This window comes from Hyperolius riggenbachi, chromosome 2 (assembly GCF_040937935.1).
Source record: "Hyperolius riggenbachi isolate aHypRig1 chromosome 2, aHypRig1.pri, whole genome shotgun sequence".
NCBI lineage: Eukaryota > Metazoa > Chordata > Amphibia > Anura > Hyperoliidae > Hyperolius > Hyperolius riggenbachi.
In genome coordinates this window covers 44,677,644-44,695,525 of record NC_090647.1, presented here as the reverse complement: position 1 = coordinate 44,695,525, position 17,882 = coordinate 44,677,644, and the positions used below count along the sequence as shown (strand labels likewise).

Sequence of the window (17,882 nt, the reverse complement as noted above, 5' to 3'; positions counted from 1 at the left end):
TCTATGTGTGGACATACTGTACATCAACCTACTTCCTGTTTTGGTGGCCATTTTGTTTGTTTATAAACAAACTTTTTAAAACTGTTTTAACCACTTTTACTGCGGCGGGGAGCGGCGAAATTGTGACATAGGGTAATAGGAGATGTCCCCTAACGCACTGGTATGTTTACTTTTGTGTGATTTTAACAATACAGATTCTCTTTAAGGTGGCCATACTACATCTCTCGACTTGGCGGCCGATCAACCATCCGATACGATAATTACTATCGAATCGGATGAAAATCGGTGCATCCAAGTGCATGTCCGATCTAAATTAGTTGCATGTATTGATCAGAAATTCTGCAATATGTTGGCCCGTCATTGTCAATCTAGTGTGCTGTGGTAACCAAGAGTGATATCAGTACGAGTGACGAATGTGGCAAAGCTGCCGGCATACAGCACGTGGCGCATGTGAGACATCCTGCACGCCACACACAGGCGCATGTGAGGCGCAAATGGAAAAAACTGAAAGATGGATGGGCACTGCGTGGTAGGTGACATAGAACAGGTAATGTATAAATGCACGGGGGAGGGAGAGGGCACATTTATACACTGGGGCGCAGTGGTGAGATGGCGGACTTGGCTGGTTTCAGATAGATTTTATGCTGCAAATGGGTCAGGAATCAGCCTGCAGAGTTTGGGCAGCTGACAGATCTCTCCCTAAACAGATTCATTCAGAGAGAGATTTGTCTCTAGGTCAAATCTAACTTTTTTTTTTACAGGTTACAGGTACCCTTTAACTCTCACTGCATACCCCCTGAATCACTGTAGGAACTTTAATTAACTTTTATTGACTGCAGTGACAGAAAAGTCATCTAAAGAGTTAAGCTCAGCACTCCCCTGTAATCATGAAGCAACTTGTTCTTGAATCCAGGAATCAGTGACTTTCAGTTTCGTTTCTCAAGTCTGCTACCAGCCATGGCGTCCTCTGATCTCAAAACGGAGCTGTTGTGTCCACTCTGTCTTAATGTATATACAGATCCTGTAAGCATGAGATGTGGACACAGCTTCTGCCGGGTCTGCATTGATTATGAACTGTATACACAGGAGGCATCTGGAGGCTATCACTGTCCTCAGTGTAGCAAGAAGTATAAGGTGCGCCCTGGATTACAAAGGAACTTTGCTGTGAAGAACATAGCAGAGTGTGTCCAGTCTACTCAATCCCCTCTACAGCTGCCGGAAACTAGGTCTGCAGATCTGAGCAATGAGCTGGAATGTCCTCTCTGTCTGAACAGATATAGAGATCCTGTAAGCATGAGATGTGGACACAGCTTCTGTCGAGTCTGTATTGATCATCTACTGTATACACAGGAGGCATCTGGAGGTTATTCCTGTCCACAATGTACAAAAAAGAAAAAGTTCAAGGTGCGACCTACAGTGCAGACAAACATTGCTCTGAAGAACATTGCTGAGAGTTTCCTACTTACTCAGCCTCCCTGGAAGGAGGCTGGTGTCCGCTGTACTTACTGTGTGGACTCTCCTGTAGCTGCTGTTAAGTCCTGTCTGATGTGTGATGCTTCTCTGTGTGATAATCACCTGCAAGTCCACAGCAAGGCACAAGAACACATCTTATGTGACCCCACCACTTCCCTGGAGAACAGAAAATGCTCCGTCCATAAGGAACTATTAAAGTTTTACTGCTCTGGGGACTCTACTTGTATCTGTGTGTCCTGCTATGTGATTGGAGAACATGTAGGCCATAAGGTGATGCCACTGGAGGAGGCCTCAAAGAAGAAGAAGGAGGATTTAAGAAAGGACCTGCAGAAATTGACGGCAGAGATAGAGAAGACTGAGAAAAGAGTTGGGAGTCTGGAGGAACGCAGGAGGAAAGCACAAGAAAAATCAGATAGTGAAGCAGAGAGAGTCATTGCCCTGTTTGTACACCTTAGGAAAAAGCTGGAAGAGCTGGAGAAGAGCATACTCAGTGACATCATCAACCAGGCAGAGAAGATGTCATTATTATACAAACAGGCTATCGAGCAGCTGGAACTAAGGAAGGACGAGCTGTCCAAGAAAGTCCATCTCATTCAGAAACTGTGCAACATGATGGATCCACTGACTGTGATACGGGAATCAGAGACAAGTGACTTGTGTGACACGGTGGCTGGGGATAATGAGGGCAGGGAGAGACAGGTCCTCAGTGGAATGGATCTGCATGTGGCTGACATCTCACACACATTACACACAGGTTTAGGTGATGTCATGTATAAGGTAACTGGAGGCATCTGCATACAGCCTGCAGATATATTATTGGATGTAGATACAGCTGGCAATATTCTGCATGTATCAGATGACAAGAAAACTGTATCCAAGTCGGACAGAAGCCAGAATTACCCAGAAACACCGGGGAGATTCCAGTACGCTCAGGTGTTAAATAGCCAGAGTTTCTCCTCTGGGCGACATTACTGGGAAGTGGATGTTGGGAGATCGGATAACTGGATAGTTGGCCTTAGTTACCCCAGTATAGAGAGAAGAGGAAACCAGTCACTGATTGGAGGTAATAACAAGTCCTGGTGTTTGTACAGGGCTAGTAGTCAGTATTCAGCAAGACATGACAAGAGGGAGAGGAAGTTCCTGGACAATATCCCTAGTGACAGAGTCAGGATATATCTGGATTATGAGGCTGGGCAGATCTCCTTTTATGCCTTGTGTGATTCGATTAGACATATCCACACTTTCACTGCAACCTTCACTGAGCCCCTCCTTGCTGCTATAGGTGTAGGGAAGGGTTGTGTTACGATATCTGAGGTGAATCATGAGATGTGGGCTACACCCACTGGTGACATCTAAGGATGAGTGCACGGTTTTCATAGAATTCTGATGTTTGCCCCGGAATTTCGCACTGTTGGGTTGAAAGTTGGAATTCATGTGATCCTGACTTATAAATTCCGAAATAATGTCTAATAAAATTTGCACATTTTCGCTTTGAATTTCTGCATTCATGTCCCTTGAGCGTGCTCAGGGTCCTAATTTTCTCATAAATAGTGAAAAACGTCTGCTGAGCATCAGGGCCGGGCCGAGGCATAGGCTGGAGAGGCTCCAGCCTCAGGGCGCAGTGTAGGAGGGGGCGCAGAATTCATTCAGCTGTCATTCCTAATTGTGTTTGAAGAAGAAAGAAATAATAAAAGGGATACATGGCAGTGACTGCAAGCCAGATAACTAGATATTAAGGTGTTGGGGAGGTTGTGGGCCCTGTGGCCCTCTTAGTCTAATAGAAATCAGTGTGTGACGGCTGGGGTGGGAGGGATGGAGGGGCGCACTTTGGTGTCTCAGCCTTGGGTGCTGGAGGACCTTGTCCTGGCTCTGCTGAGCATGCTTGAAGGACATGAATGGGAAAATTCTAAAAGAAAATGCTAATATTACAATTCTTTATCTTCACATTGCAAACTTGGAATCTGCAAAATTTGTAATGCAATTACAATTCCCTTGCAAAATTTTAGAATGTTTCAGAAATTTGTTGGATTCCACAATCAGAAATTCAGGCCATTCCTGGTGACATCACAGGGAGCAAATTATTATTGGCTTATTTTTCTGCCAATGTACAGTATAACAGCTGTCTAGTATTGTTTCCAAGGACAGCTCAAAATCAGCTTTGACTTTTTCCCAAGCTTTCATCATTTGTTTCCCCTTTAGATTAGAGGAGGACACAGAGGGACACAAGAGATTCAAGGGGGAAGAGAACATTTACAAAACGGTCCTGGATCATGGACGCATCAGGTTTAGTATAGTTTTTTCCCCCGGTTTTTGTACTCTTAACCTAGGTGCATCTTATATTCTGGAGTGTCTTATATTCTGAAAAATGCGGTACTATATATTACTTTTTCCTTATGTTGCTGACAGATCTGACAGCTTTTAGACCAGACCATCTCCTCATGGGGGATTCTCAACATTACCTTTATATCGTAGTGACAACGACATAGAAAGAAATGCACATTTATATGTATGTATTTTAAAAACAATTTTTTTGTGATAGTTGTCCTTTAAACAGAAGCAATCTAAAAGTACTGTATTTTGGCCTGTAAGATGCTCCCAGGTTTAAAGGGCGAAAACCAGGGAAAAATATATATACTAAATCTGGTGCGTCCATAGTCCAGGAGCATCTTGTAGATGTGCTCCCCAATTATTGTGTCCTCCTGTGCCGCCCATGTGTCCTCCTGTGTCCCCATGTGTCCCCTTCTGTCCCCATCTACCCCCAGTGTGTCCCCTTCTGTCCCCCATTTGTCCTCCGCTCCCCCGCATCTCCCGCTCCCCACATGTGTCTCCCACTCCTCTGCCTGTGTGTCTCCTCCTCTTCCCCAACCCCGTGTGTCCTCCTCGGCCCCTGTGTATAACTAGCGATCATAGACCTTCCATCTCCTTCTCTGTGACTCCAGTGAGGCACAGAGAAGGAGAACAGAGGTCCAGGCCCGGATTTACCTCACAGGAGCCTGTAGGCGCACATGTCCTGGTACCCTAGACCTTCGCCCTCCATGAACCTGCAAACCTGATCCAAACAGCACCCCAAGTGTGCTGGCTGGCCCATCTCTTACTTCCCTTGCCCGTCATACGAAGCTACAGGTGCCCCTTAGCTAAATGAACCTCGATATTAAAGGGACACTTAAGTCAAACAAACAAAAATGAGTTTTACTCACCTGGGGCTTCCAATAGCCCGCTGCAGCTGTCCGGTGCCCTCGCCATCTCCCTCCGATCCTCCTGGCCCCGCCGGCAGCCACTTCCTGTTTCGGTGACAGGAGCTGACAGGCTGGGGACGAGAGTGATTCTTCGCGTTCCTGGCCACAATAGCGCCATCTATGCTGCTATAGCATATATCATATACCATATAGCAGCAAAGAGGGTGCTAATGTGTCTGGGAATGCGAAGAATCACTCGTGTCCCCAGCCTGTCAGCTCCTGTCACCGAAACAGGAAGTGGCTGCTGGCGGGGCCAGGAGGATTGGAGGGAGACAGAGAGGGCACCGGACAGCTGCAGGGGGCTATTGGAAGCGCTAGGTGAGTAAAACTCATTTTTTTTGTTTGACTTAAGTGTCCCTTTAAGTAGCTAGAAGCTCCCCTGCCTAAAGTGAGATCTTGTCAGTGGAATGCAGAGAGCAGGGTGAGTGACCTCTCATATACACTCTCATCAGGACTCTGCATAGGGAAGGAGGGAGGGATGCGCTCTTGGAGGGGAGTGAGCTGCCTTTCCATCATCAGGCGCCTATAGGCATGTTGCAAGGAAATGAGCAGCGCTACTTAAAAACAGACTAGTGCCTACCTGCAAAAGAGTGCAAGCCCCACTTGTGGGGTCGAATACACACTGAGCATACACATGACCTGTCTACCACTAGAGCAGGATGTTGGTTTCCTGTAACAGCTTGCATGCAACCTATTAAGTACTCGTCCCTCCCACTGCGAAGAAGTCAATCCGCCATGGGAGGGGCCTAACACTAACTAAATCCTAACCTATGTATATGCATAGCCTGGGTGCGCTACCAAATAAAATTGAAAAATCGAAAATTGCGCAAAAGGTGGATCAGCGCAACACCAGGCGGCCTGGTGTTGCGCTGATCAACCTTTTGTGCCTATAGACATGTGCCTACAGTGCCTTATGGTAAATCCGCCCGCCGTGGAAGCCAAAGATTAGGTGAGCTAAGCTGCCGATTCTGCTAGTTGTACACGGAGGCAGATATGGACACACAGGGGGGAGACACACTGGGGTAACAATGCAGGGAGTCCCGGACATTGCGTTTGTTTGTATTGGTGAGTGTTTGTAGGTTGGGGACACCCTGTATTCGGCATATAAGATGCAGGGACTTTTTCTCCCCATTTTTGGGGGAGAAAAAGTGCATCTTATGTGCCGAATAATACGATATACTAGAATAGATTGACTTTTTATTGTATAGATGATTGCACTTTACTCAGCACAGTCAGAAGCCTCTAATCATTTTACTGATTATATATAAATAGTATGTAATAATATGTATCAGTTATAACATGATTAAATCTTCTGCTGTGTTAAAATCTTATTTTTAACAAAAAGAACTAATAAATTGTATTTTTACAAATATCCTTGCTTAGAAAATGATCAGCATTCATTTGCACAAGTTTTCCCAAAACTTTTTCCTGTGAAATATATCTGTGACATTGGTAAATAAAAAAAATATTTAATATCAGAAATTTCTTGCAGCCATTTCTACAGAATATTTGTGTGAATCTGATGTAGACAGGCCCACACTGCGCATGCACAGGGGTGTAACAATAGCCTCCAAAATCCCTGCAGCCATGGGGGAGGGAGGGCGGCTGGGACTAAGCGGGCCTGGTCCTGGCTTGCGTGTAGAGTAGTGCAGCGGTGGAGCTTGCATGCTTTACTTCATTCTGGAAATGGGCCAGGTCCTCTTCAGTTCCTCTTAAAGGATACCCGAAGTGACATGTGACATGATGAGATAGACATGGGTATGTACAGTGCCTAGCACACAAATAATTATGCTGTGTTCCTTTTTTTATTTTTCTGCCTGAAAGAGTTAAACATCAGGTATGTAAGTGGCTGACTCAGTCCTGACTCAGACAGGAAGTGACTACAGTGTGACCCTCACTGATAAGAAATTCTCCTTTTTATCTCTTTCTTGCTCTCAGAAGCCATTTTCTGCTAGGTAAAGTGTTTTATAGTTGGAATTTCTAATCAGTGAGGGTCACACTGTAGTCACTTCCTGTCTGAGTCAGGACTGAGTCAGCCACTTACATACCTGATATTTAACACTTTCAGACAGAGAAAGAAAAAAAGGAACACAGCATAGTTATTTGTGTGCTAGGCACTGTACATACACATGTTTATCTCATCATGTCACATGTCACTTCGGGTATCCTTTAAGTGTAGCTGCCACGCAGCCAATAACCATGGCCTGTCACAAGTAATGCAGTGTCAGGAGCCACAATGTGATTAGCTGTACGGCGGCTAGGGCTCGATTTACTAAGACAAATAGCATGCCTTATCCGAGTTAACACGCCTTATCAGAGATCTGTGCAAATATATGTATTTTTCTACTGAAAAAATGTGTTTAGTTGACTCTAAACTTAATTCCCATCCTGTAACTACCTAAAGACAGCCCCAGGACCGCCTAACGCCAATTGGCGTCAAGTCCTGGGGCCGGCTACTGCAGGAGATTGCGCGCATCTCCTGCTTGAGGGGCGCATCTCCTGCTTGACACGGTTGTCCCCCTGGGACACAAGAGAGCAATCGGCTCTCATAGGCTGAAGCCTATGAGAGCTGATCGCCATGATTGGCTGGCTGGGGGGAGGGAGGGTTTTAAAAAAATAATGCAAAGAAATAGTAAAAAATATTAAACAAATATGAACATAAATATGTATTTAAAAAAAAATAAACATGGGTGGGGGGTGGGGGCTGGGACAATCAGACCCCACCAACAGAGAGCTGTTGGTGGGGAGAAAAGGGGGGGGGGGGATCACTAGTGTGCTGTGTTGCGCGGCCCTGCAGTTTAGCCTTAAAGCTGCAGTGGCCAATTTAACAAAAAATAGTCTGGTCTTTAGGGGGGTGGTCCTGAAGTGGTTAAGTTGACATATTTCTTATATTCATATGTTAATATGAAGGGAATTAACCAGGATAAAAAGGACCAGTGTAGTTTGAATTATGAATCTACATATTTATATTATGACATTTTTAATGCTATGCATAACTAGGAATGAGTTGGAGCGTGATTAGGGGTGTGTTGGAGGTGTGGGAGGGGCGTGGCTTAAGTGTCCCTCTTTGCTATCTCAAAAAGATGGGAGGTATGCTCTTGACGACAGGATCGATCAGGAGCAGTTTGGATACAGATAATAATGAGGACAGCCAAAATTGGTAATGAAGGAGAATATGAAGCATTCACCCAACCTAACTTTGGATGTAGCAGCAACAGCATGTGTACAGAGCATGGAGCAGCTCTGGGGAACTTAACAGAGTGTGCAGACCTTCTGTGAACTACAAGAGTTGTGGGTGGGCTGCACCGCAGAGCAGCGGGGCTGGTTACAGAGCTCTGTGCAGCCAGCAGACAGAGGTAAATTAAAGTTTCACTTTCTGACTTATTTATAGTAACAACAGATAGAACTATTTAAGTACAGTACTATTTAAACACACTCGCAGGGGGGGATTACAGCTGCCCAGAATCCCCCCTCAGACCAGGGACGGTGCAGTGTCTGGGGACAGGCATAACTTGAGACACCAAAATATCTGCAGGCATCCTACGTAGTGGATAGCCCTCTCGCCTTGCCGCGCCGAATCCCCGGCTCGAATCCCAGCCAGGGCACCATCTACACAGAGTTTGCATGTTCTTCACCTGTTTGAGTGGGTTTCCTTCATGCATTCTGGTTTCCACACACTTGTCAAAAACATACAGATAAGTTAATTGGCTTCCCCCTAAATTGTCCCTAGACTACAACACATACACGACTACATGATACATACCGTATATACTTGAATATAAGTCGACCTTGTGTATAAGTCGACTCCCATATTCTACCCTCTTAAAGCGGAATATAACCCAGCATTTCAACTTTGCTCTAAAACATTATTTACAGCATATTATATGCAACCAGCATTTTTTTTTAAACTAGAGCAGCATTGGAAGGGTTACACACAGAGCTTTAAAGTTCCATGGAGAGAAATGCAGACGCATCCGAAGTTTAGATAGATACATTTAAGTAAACACAATGTAACAAGTGGTGAATGTTACACACTCTCTGGCTGTCCTCCAGCTCCTGCACAGTCAGAGAGTGTGTGTCACATTCCACATGCCCCCAAGTGCTGCAATTATTCACTCCTCCTCCTGCAGCCCAGTATTTTACCCAATTCTCTTTCCTTGTTAATTGTTGTGGCCAGGACTTTCAGACCTGTGTTTTCTCTGCATTTCCTTTCCTCAAAGTGTCACTTACCACTGGGTACATTGCTGCAAATGGGAATGTCACGATTAGTACACACATAGCTCAGTGTGCTCACTGTTGCATGCAACTCGTGTATAAGTCGACCCCTACACTTTTATGAAGTGAATCAGACCTACCTTTCTAGACTTATGCCCGGGTATATACAGTACATAGGCATACGACTATGGTAGGGATTCGATTGTAAGCTTCTCTGAGGGACAGTTAAGTGACAAGACAATATACTCTGTACAGTACTGTAGAAGATGTTGGCCCTATATAAATAATAATAATAACCTCTGTTACATTAATTTGAGTTTGTCCTTTGTCCTAATTTGTTTTTAATTACTGTATTTCACTATTAATACAGAGTTTATGGTTAGTATACACTATGAAGTAAAGTACTGTTTTTGAGCTGTTTTTTAGATAGCCCTGTTTTTAACACCAATCCATGTTGGTACCGGATAATGGGAGTTTTACTGTACTTATAAAATATATCTCAACCCCACATTTCTCCTTACCAAAATGGTCATTTTTGCTTTATAAATTTCAATGTGAGACTAGAAAACTTATACACAATGCGAACCCTGCAAGGAAGTTGTGGTGAGAATTTCAGTATCTCTCCTAAACACTTTTTTAATAGTGTGGCGTTCCTCCCCTTAAAGGATACCCGAACTGACATGTGACATGATGAGATAGATATGTGTATGTACAGTGCCTAGCACACAAATAACTATGCTGTGTTCCTTTTTTTCTTTCTCTGCCTGAAAGAGTTAAATATCAGGTATGTAAGTGGCTGACTCAGTCCTGACTCAGACAGGAAGTTACTACAGTGTGACCCTCAAAACTGTAAATTGGCGGCAGTTTTGCCATCTAACAGTCTTCTAGCGGCGTCATTCAAGTGGAGATGCTATCTCTTGCAAAACCGCACCCCAGGACTTCACACCAATTGGTCCTTGAAGTGGTCCTGGTGCTGCCGCCGCGTTCACGCCAATCGCCGTGGATCGGTCGACCAGGGGTTAAGCCAGACCGTAGTGCCATTATCAGGGGACACACTATCCATTACATCCTTCTTGGGGCATCAGTGCCCACGTGTGCCTAGGCTGGAGTCCCCATGTGAATTTTGCTCCGGTGGTCCGTGATTTGCAGCTAACTACGCCTCTGCCTCAAACCTTTCTCTTGAAAGAAGATTTAAAAGTGCCGTTATCCATTACATGCACAAAATGTCATTAAAACCTCAATCTTATGAAATCCTTTTCCCACCATTCAGTGTAATGAAATAAGGCTGGCAGCTATTTCTTAATATAAAACACCTAAAGAATGGCGGCGGCAAGTATTTTGTACCGCAGCCGAACATCAGTAATGTTCCTGAACCGGCCACAATGGCCATCAATCACCCAAAGTGACTCTAAGTGAGTATCACACCGGCAAAGCGCATAGCTAATATTTAGATATATAATATTTATACGGATCATAATTCCAGCCTGTCACACACTGCACTTGCTCTTTCCATCAGGGGCCACCGAGCTGACATTAAACAGACTATAGGAAAATGATGTTCTCTGGTTTCTGCAATTTGAAGGGAAACAACATCGTATTACGGAAATAAAGCACAGAAGTCTCTACAGAGGACGCCGGCTGGAGGTATGACTTGGGGATGGAGGTTTCTGGGAAAAAAAGAATATTTACTTGAGCCTGCGTATAAATGGGGCGAGTTGGTCCTGGCTGTAAATTATAAGGATATTAGGATACACTGCGGAGATTTGTGTTTACGGAAACATGCAAGGTGGTGGATTGTGGCTGTTTATAAAGGTCACTGGCAAGGATGTAGCAAAAAGTAACGGGCCCACACAGGAGAACTTTGGTGGCTCCTCCCCATGTTCACCACCCCCCTTTGCCCGTGGCGGCCCCAGGACCGGTTCTCTCATGAAGCAAGGTAAAACATTTGCATCAGGAGCAGAGATTACAGGGGCAGCATGTTTGTACTGTTTTTTACACTTACAGCGTGTAGTCAGAGTAGGAGGAGAAGCGAAAGGAGAGCAAGTTGAAGAGGTCATCATTGGGGAAAAGCAGCTTGTTGTGCTGTGTGAGGAGTCTGACAGTGAGTGAGGAGGGGGAGGCGGGAGAGTAGCTGTGTTTCATTAGATTTGCAGAACAGAAGGGAGGAGGTGACACTGCTGTCCTGACTGAGGAGGAATGGAGTGGCTGAGGGTGAGCAGTTTGTTTGTCACAGACTCGCAGCCAGCCAGTGTGCTATTGTAGTGTAGTGGGGGTGTCTCAGCACCTTGCAGGGAAAAAAATATGGGAGACAAATACGGGAGCCCAAAGTGTAGTATATTAGTATGCAATTGAAAAAAGGCATTTCAATAAATTACTACTCACAAAAGGAGGTTGCCAACCGTAGGAAGCAGGTGGACACCATAAACCCGACTCCACTCGGGGTAGTCCCAGCCGGGACCTGGATGTGGTCACTCTCCTTGAAAAAGTAGGGACAGGTGTCCACTGTGGGGCAACCACAGGTGGTCTGTCACCACCCCTCAAACACAGATTGTTTGGGGGTATAGCTATGCACAATTGAAGGTAAAGAGGCGCCCTGGTTGAAATAAAAGCATCTAAAAACAGCTTAAAATCGAGGAAATAATATGAGGTGGCTTACCTCAATAACGAAATCCTTGTATATGACAAAAGATTTTTATTTAGCACAGGCAACGCGTTTCGCGGGTCAAAGCCCGCTTCATCAGGCCAATAAAAGTGCCTACAATAGTGAAAGAGCTCCTCAGTATAACTGTATCGACAGCGTTATAGGTTAATACAATGAATACTTATGCATTATACATTTATATCCTAATAGTATACATACCATTATGGTTAACCTCCCTGGCGTTCTATTGAGATCGCCAGGGAGGCTGCGGGAGGGTTTTTTTTTAATAAAAAAAAACTATTTCATGCAGCCAACTGAAAGTTGGCTGCATGAAAGCCCACTAGAGGTTGCTCCGGAGGCGTTCTTCTGATCGCCTCCGGCGGCCAGAAGTAACATGGAAGGCCGCAATGAGCGTCCTTCCGTGTTTCGCTTACCTCGTCGCCATGGCGACGAGCGGAGTGACGTCATGGACGTCAGCCGACGTCCTGACGTCAGCCGCCTCCGATCCAGCCCTTAGCGCTGGCCGGAACTTTTTGTTCCGGCTACGCTGGGCGCAGGCGGCTGGGGGTACCCTCTTTCGCCGCTGCATGCGGCGGATGGGCTCCGGCGGTACTGGACGAGCTGAGCTCGTCCAGACCGCTCAGCAGGTGAAAAACGATCGAATGATTCGATAGATCCATCAATCAGAAAAACTATTTTTCAAAAAAGTAAATATAACCTAATTTAAGGATTTGGACTGCTGATTTAAAATGGGAGATGGTAAATATGCAAATGCAGTGTTCAGCTGCATTTGAAGGTGTGTATATAATGTTCAAAAAGGATCAACAGTCCATGGGCCTGACTCACAAAGCCGCGCAAACCGTCCAGCACGGGTGCGCCAAACAGCCAGCTTAGCGGCGCTTCACTATTTTCCGGTCCATTCTGCTTAGCAGAACAGATCCGGACAAAAAATGCAGCAGCATTGGTGCAATGTAAAACGGAACGTTTCTTCACACTATTGAAGAAACGGACCATTCCACGGGGGATGGTGGCATGGGCCGACGCGAACCTGAGCGACGGGAGGGTGAGGAAGGGTGCAGCCGCCGGGCGGGTGGGTAAGGGAGGGCTTATACATACCTAATCTTCCCTAGCAGCCGGCAGTAGAGGCTTCCGTCTTCTTCCGCGTCATGTGACTAATCACATGACGCGCTGTGTAGTCACAGCGGAAGAAGAGGAAGCCTCTACCGTCGGCTGCTACGGAAGATTAGGTATGTATTGCTGAGTGAAAACGGATCCGATCAATCATTTATCAGATCTGTTTTCGCTATGTGAACTGGGCCGCAGACAGAGCCATCCGGATCCGATGAAGCGGAGACCGGATCCGCTCACCGGATCCTTTTGGCTCAAAAAACGCAATGTGAACCGGGCCTTACCCTTCCTCCTTCTTCCTATACAGAACCCGCTCTTCCAAAGAAAGTGTTGCTGTGCCCACACTTGGGTGGGCCCACTTGTGAGGGCCATTCTGTCAGATCTGTCCAAAATGTGTCAGCTCTGTCAAATTTTTTTACTGCCTTCCTGTAATCGACAGTAGTGATGAGCACAAATTTTGCGTAGACATAATTTTGCATCGAAATTCGCAATTACGATGTGAAATTCGTAATTGGAAAATTCAGGAAAAAAAATTGTAATGAATTTAGTCTGTAATTGTAAATGTTCGTATTTTGCGTAATTTTGCCTCATTTTGTGCCGACTTCAGTGGTTAATAGCAAAACCCCTATACATGTTGTTGCCAACAAAATTGCTACACATTTGGTGGCAATTTGATGGTTGCTAAAGTCGGAAGAAAATTACACAAAAATTATCTGAAATTACGAACGATTACACAAAATCAATTGCATTTACAAATCGTAAATATGTATTGGCGTAATTGTGAAAACTGTGTCCAAAACTTTGCATAATTCTAATTAGCTAATTTTGGTCATCACTAACCAACAGCAACATAAGAGAAAAGTAATGTATAGCACATTTTACTCAAAGAGAAATGTACTTCTTAAAAGTATGTGTACACGTTTTTTTAAATTTTAAAATTTTTGCAATAGTCGTTTTCCTTATAATAAATTCTGGTGCAGGAAGTAGCAGGTTTACTTTATCAGGACTGGGGGCTTAATCTTTTCACATCTTCTCTCAGCCCTAATATGTGAAAAACACACGGCGCCCCTGTTGAGATGCAAAGAATTTTGCAATGGGCCACTCCTGCAGGCATAGCAGTGAGTTAGTTTCACACTCTGCGCATTCTGGTGGATGCAATATGCATTTGCTGTGCCCCTTTAAAGGATACCTTAAAGGACAACTGTAGTGTAAGGTATATGGAGGCTGCCATATTTATTTCCTTTTAAGCAATACAAGTTACCTGGCAGCCCTGCTGGTCCATTTAGCTGCAGTAGTGTCCAACCACCAGAAACAAGCATGAAGCTAATATTGTCAGATTTGACAAAAAATGTTAACAACCCCTTATCTGCTGCATGCTTGTTCAGGGTCTTAATCTTAAAGTATTAGAGACAAAGGATCAGAAGAATAGCCAGGTAACTGGTATTGCTTAAAAGGAAATAAACATGGCAGCCTCCACATCTCTCTCACTACAGTTGACCTTTAAAAGAAATTAAAAACGGGAGTTGTGACATAGTGCACATGCGCAGAGTGCTCCCAGCCGTGACCCTGCTGACCAGGAAGTACATGCCTGCTCCCCCATTTTCAATTTATTGTATGGACTAAGTCTCAGGGGTGCCCGGAGTTTTTCGGCTCGTGAGCTACTTTAAAATTTGCAGAGTCCAGGAGATCTACCAACATTTAAAGTGTTGCAGCCACCCCCCCCCCCCCCCCGGTCATGAACAGTCCCCAGGGATAGGTGTCCTTTAGAATAGGTCGCTGGGTACAGGTGCCTTTAGCATAGGTAGCTGGGTACAGATCCCTTCAGCATAGGTAGCTGGGTAAAAGTGCCTTCAGCATAGGTAGCTGGGTACAGGTCCCTTCAGCATAGGTAGCGGGGTACAGGTGTCTTCAGCATAGGTAGCTGGGTACAGGTGCCTTTAGCATAGGTAGTTAGGGATAGGTGCCTTTAGCATAGGTAGGTAGGGATAGGTGCCTTTAACATAGGTAGGTAGGGATAGGTGCCTTTAGCATAGGTAGGTGGGGATAGGCCCCTTCAGCATAGGTAGCTGGGTACAGGTCCCTTCAGCATAGGTAGCGGGGTACAGGTGTCTTCAGCATAGGTAGCGGGGTACAGGTGTCTTCAGCATAGGTAGCTGGGTGCAGGTCCCTTCAGCATAGGTAGCGGGGTACAGGTGTCTTCAGCATAGGTAGCTGGGTACAGGTCCCTTTAGCATAGGTAGGTGGGGATAGGTGCCTTTAGCATAGGTAGGTAGGGATAGGTCCCTTTAGCATAGGTAGGTGGGGATAGGTCCCTTTAGCATAGGTAGGTGGGGATAGGTCCCTTTAGCATAGGTAGGTAGGGATAGGTGCCTTTAGCATATGTAGGTGGGGATAGGTCCCTTTAGCATAGGTAGGTGGGAATAAGTGCCTTTAGCATAGGTAGGTAGGGATAGGTGCCTTCAGCATAGGAAGGTAGGGATAGGTGCCTTTAGCATAGGTAGATGGGGATAGGTGCCTTTAGCATAGGTAGATGGGGTAGGTGCCTTTAACATAGGTAGGTAGGGATGGGAGCTCGATCACTTAACTCCCCTCCAGCAGCGTTGTCTGGTCTGCCCTTTTTCAGCTGCAGGGCATCGCATGAAGGAGCGCTCCAATGGTCTTTCTGAGTAAAAAAAAAAAAGTTTCCCGTCCTCATTCTTGTTCCTGGAAGCGAGATCGATCGCTCACAGGACTTTTTAATAGTAAAACTACACCCACATCCATTTTTTAGTAAATAAATACATTATTTTACATTTAAAAATAGCTGTTTACCTCCCACACCAAAAATTACCCAAATAAAATTGTTAATAAACAAAAATTTAAAAAATTACAATTTAAAAAAAAAACACAAAAACCCCCCAACATAAATAGTTACCTAAGGGTCTGAACTTTTTAAATATGCATGTCAAAGGAGTATATTAATATAATTTTTTAAATTTAGGCTTGTAAATAGTGATGAATGCAAATTGAAAAAATGCACCTTTATTTCCAAATAAAATATCGGCGCCATACATTGTGATAGGGACATCATTTAAATGGTGTAATAAGCGGGACAAATGCGCAAAAAAAATACATGGGTTTTAATTGCAGTAGCATGTAATAATCTCAAACTATAATGGCCAAAAACTGAGATATAATGAATTTTTTCCATTTGTTTCTTAATATTCCTGTTAAAATTGATTTGGAACAAAATAATTCTTAGCAAAATGTACCACCAAAAGAAAGCCTAATTAGTGGCGGAAAAAACAAGATATAGATCAAATCATTGTGATAAGTAGTGATAAAGTTATTGGCAAATGAATGGGAGGTAAAAGTTGCAAAAAATGAACAACTCTGTGGGCTGAAGTGATTAAGACCTTGCACATTCTGGCAAGCGGATTCAATATGCATTTGATGTGCCCTTTTAAATTTGTTAATAGACATTTTGCACTAAGTCAGGTGATTCCTGGTCTGAGCACACACGTCATTTTTCTTTTGAATCTATACGTGAAAATGGATGCTGCTGCTGCTGCTGCTGCTTTAAGCAATAACAGCTTTTAAACACAATTTTTTTTTCGTCTTTTATTATTCATAGCTGTTCATAGTTATTTATTCATAGCGATGCAGATTTCTGTGGCGGAGCTAGAAGCAATGAAGTGATGCTTTGCCCCCAGTGAGAACACTCATTCTGTGACCTTCTTTCCTCCCTACATCACCCAGTAGTTAGGCCCAGAGCACACTGTGCTTTTTTTTCAGCAAGCGTATCAGTCTCTTATATTGATGTGAAAGATGCACAGCAGCAGGCAATTGTGGTGGCGTGAAAATCCAAGGCAAGCCGGTAACTCCCCATCTTCAACTGTGAAGAGACTTTGGTGACTGAGGAGACTCACATGCTCTGCTAAGCCAGCACTGCAGGGGCAAACTCAGGATTTTCAAGGGGGGATTCCTAAAAGGTCTTCCTCAGCCACGCACAATCTATATATATAAAATCGGATGTATGTATGTATGTACTATATGTATGTGCCGTGATCACTCGAAAACGCCTTGACCGATTTGAGACAGAGATCCCTTACTACCTGGGATGATATGTTCTGGGGGTCTCGCGTTCCCCTGCACACCTGGGCGGAGCTACAAACAGCAAATCAGATTTCACCCATTCATGTCAATGGAAAAAATGTAAAAGGCTGCCACTCTCACAGTAATCAAGCCAGAGTCCCCACACTTGGCACAGTTGGTCACTTGGTGACCGAGGTTACATAAACTGCTTCCATTCACACATTTTTTGATGCCAGGAACCTGAAAGCTCACAAACTTGGCCACTGAGTGACTGTGTGTCAAGGTTATAAAAAGTGGGCCGAGCCAAAAACAAATTTCACTGGTCAAATATAAACTGCAGCCATTCTTGCACTGTTAATGTCAGGGTTCTCAAACTTTGCACAGTTGGTCACTCCGTGGCTGGAATTAATATTCAGGAAAATGGGTGGAGCCTACAACAGCCAATCAAAATTCACCTGTTGATTTTCAAGGGGAATATTTACACTGCTACCATTCTTACACAGTTAATGGCAGAGGCCTCAAACTCGATACAGTCAATCATTGACTGGGGTTGAAATTCACTAAAGGGGGTGGAGCCACAAACAGCCAATCAAATTTGTTAGATTGATTTCAGCCATTATATTATTGGCAGGGTTCATAAACTTGGCACAATTGGTCACTGGGTGACTGGAGTTTAAATTCAGAAAGGGGGCAGAGCCACAAACAACAAACAGCCAATTTAGATTTGTTTACTTTCAGGTGAATATACAAATTATTGATACCAAGAACCCCAAAGCTCATAAACTGTGTAACTGAGTGACTGTATGTCAAGGTTAGTCAAAAAGTATGTCAAAAAGTGGGCAGCACCAACCAGGGGGTGAAGCCACAATCAGATTTATTAGATTGATTTCAGCTATTCTGTTATTGGCAGGGTTCTCAAACTTGACACAGTTGGTCACTGAATGTCTGGGATTAATATTAGGAAAAGTATGAGCCTACAACAGCCAATCAAAATTCACCAATTAATTTTCAAGAGGAATATTGAAACTGCTGCTATTTTTACAATGTTAATGGCGGAGGCCTCAAACATGCTACAGTTGGTCATTAAGTGACTGGGGTTCAAATTCACTAAAGGG

The 17,882-nt window shown here is 44.4% G+C and overlaps 1 protein-coding gene across 1 annotated transcript; it reads left to right on the top strand.

Annotated features, from left to right (window-relative positions):
- Positions 1 to 1,029: 1,029 nt before the first annotated feature.
- On the top strand, positions 1,030 to 2,829 carry LOC137544781 (E3 ubiquitin-protein ligase TRIM7-like). Its single transcript, XM_068265872.1, has one exon. The coding sequence runs from the start codon at positions 1,030 to 1,032 to the stop codon at positions 2,827 to 2,829; it is 1,800 nt and encodes a 599-aa protein (XP_068121973.1).
- Positions 2,830 to 17,882: the final 15,053 nt, after the last annotated feature.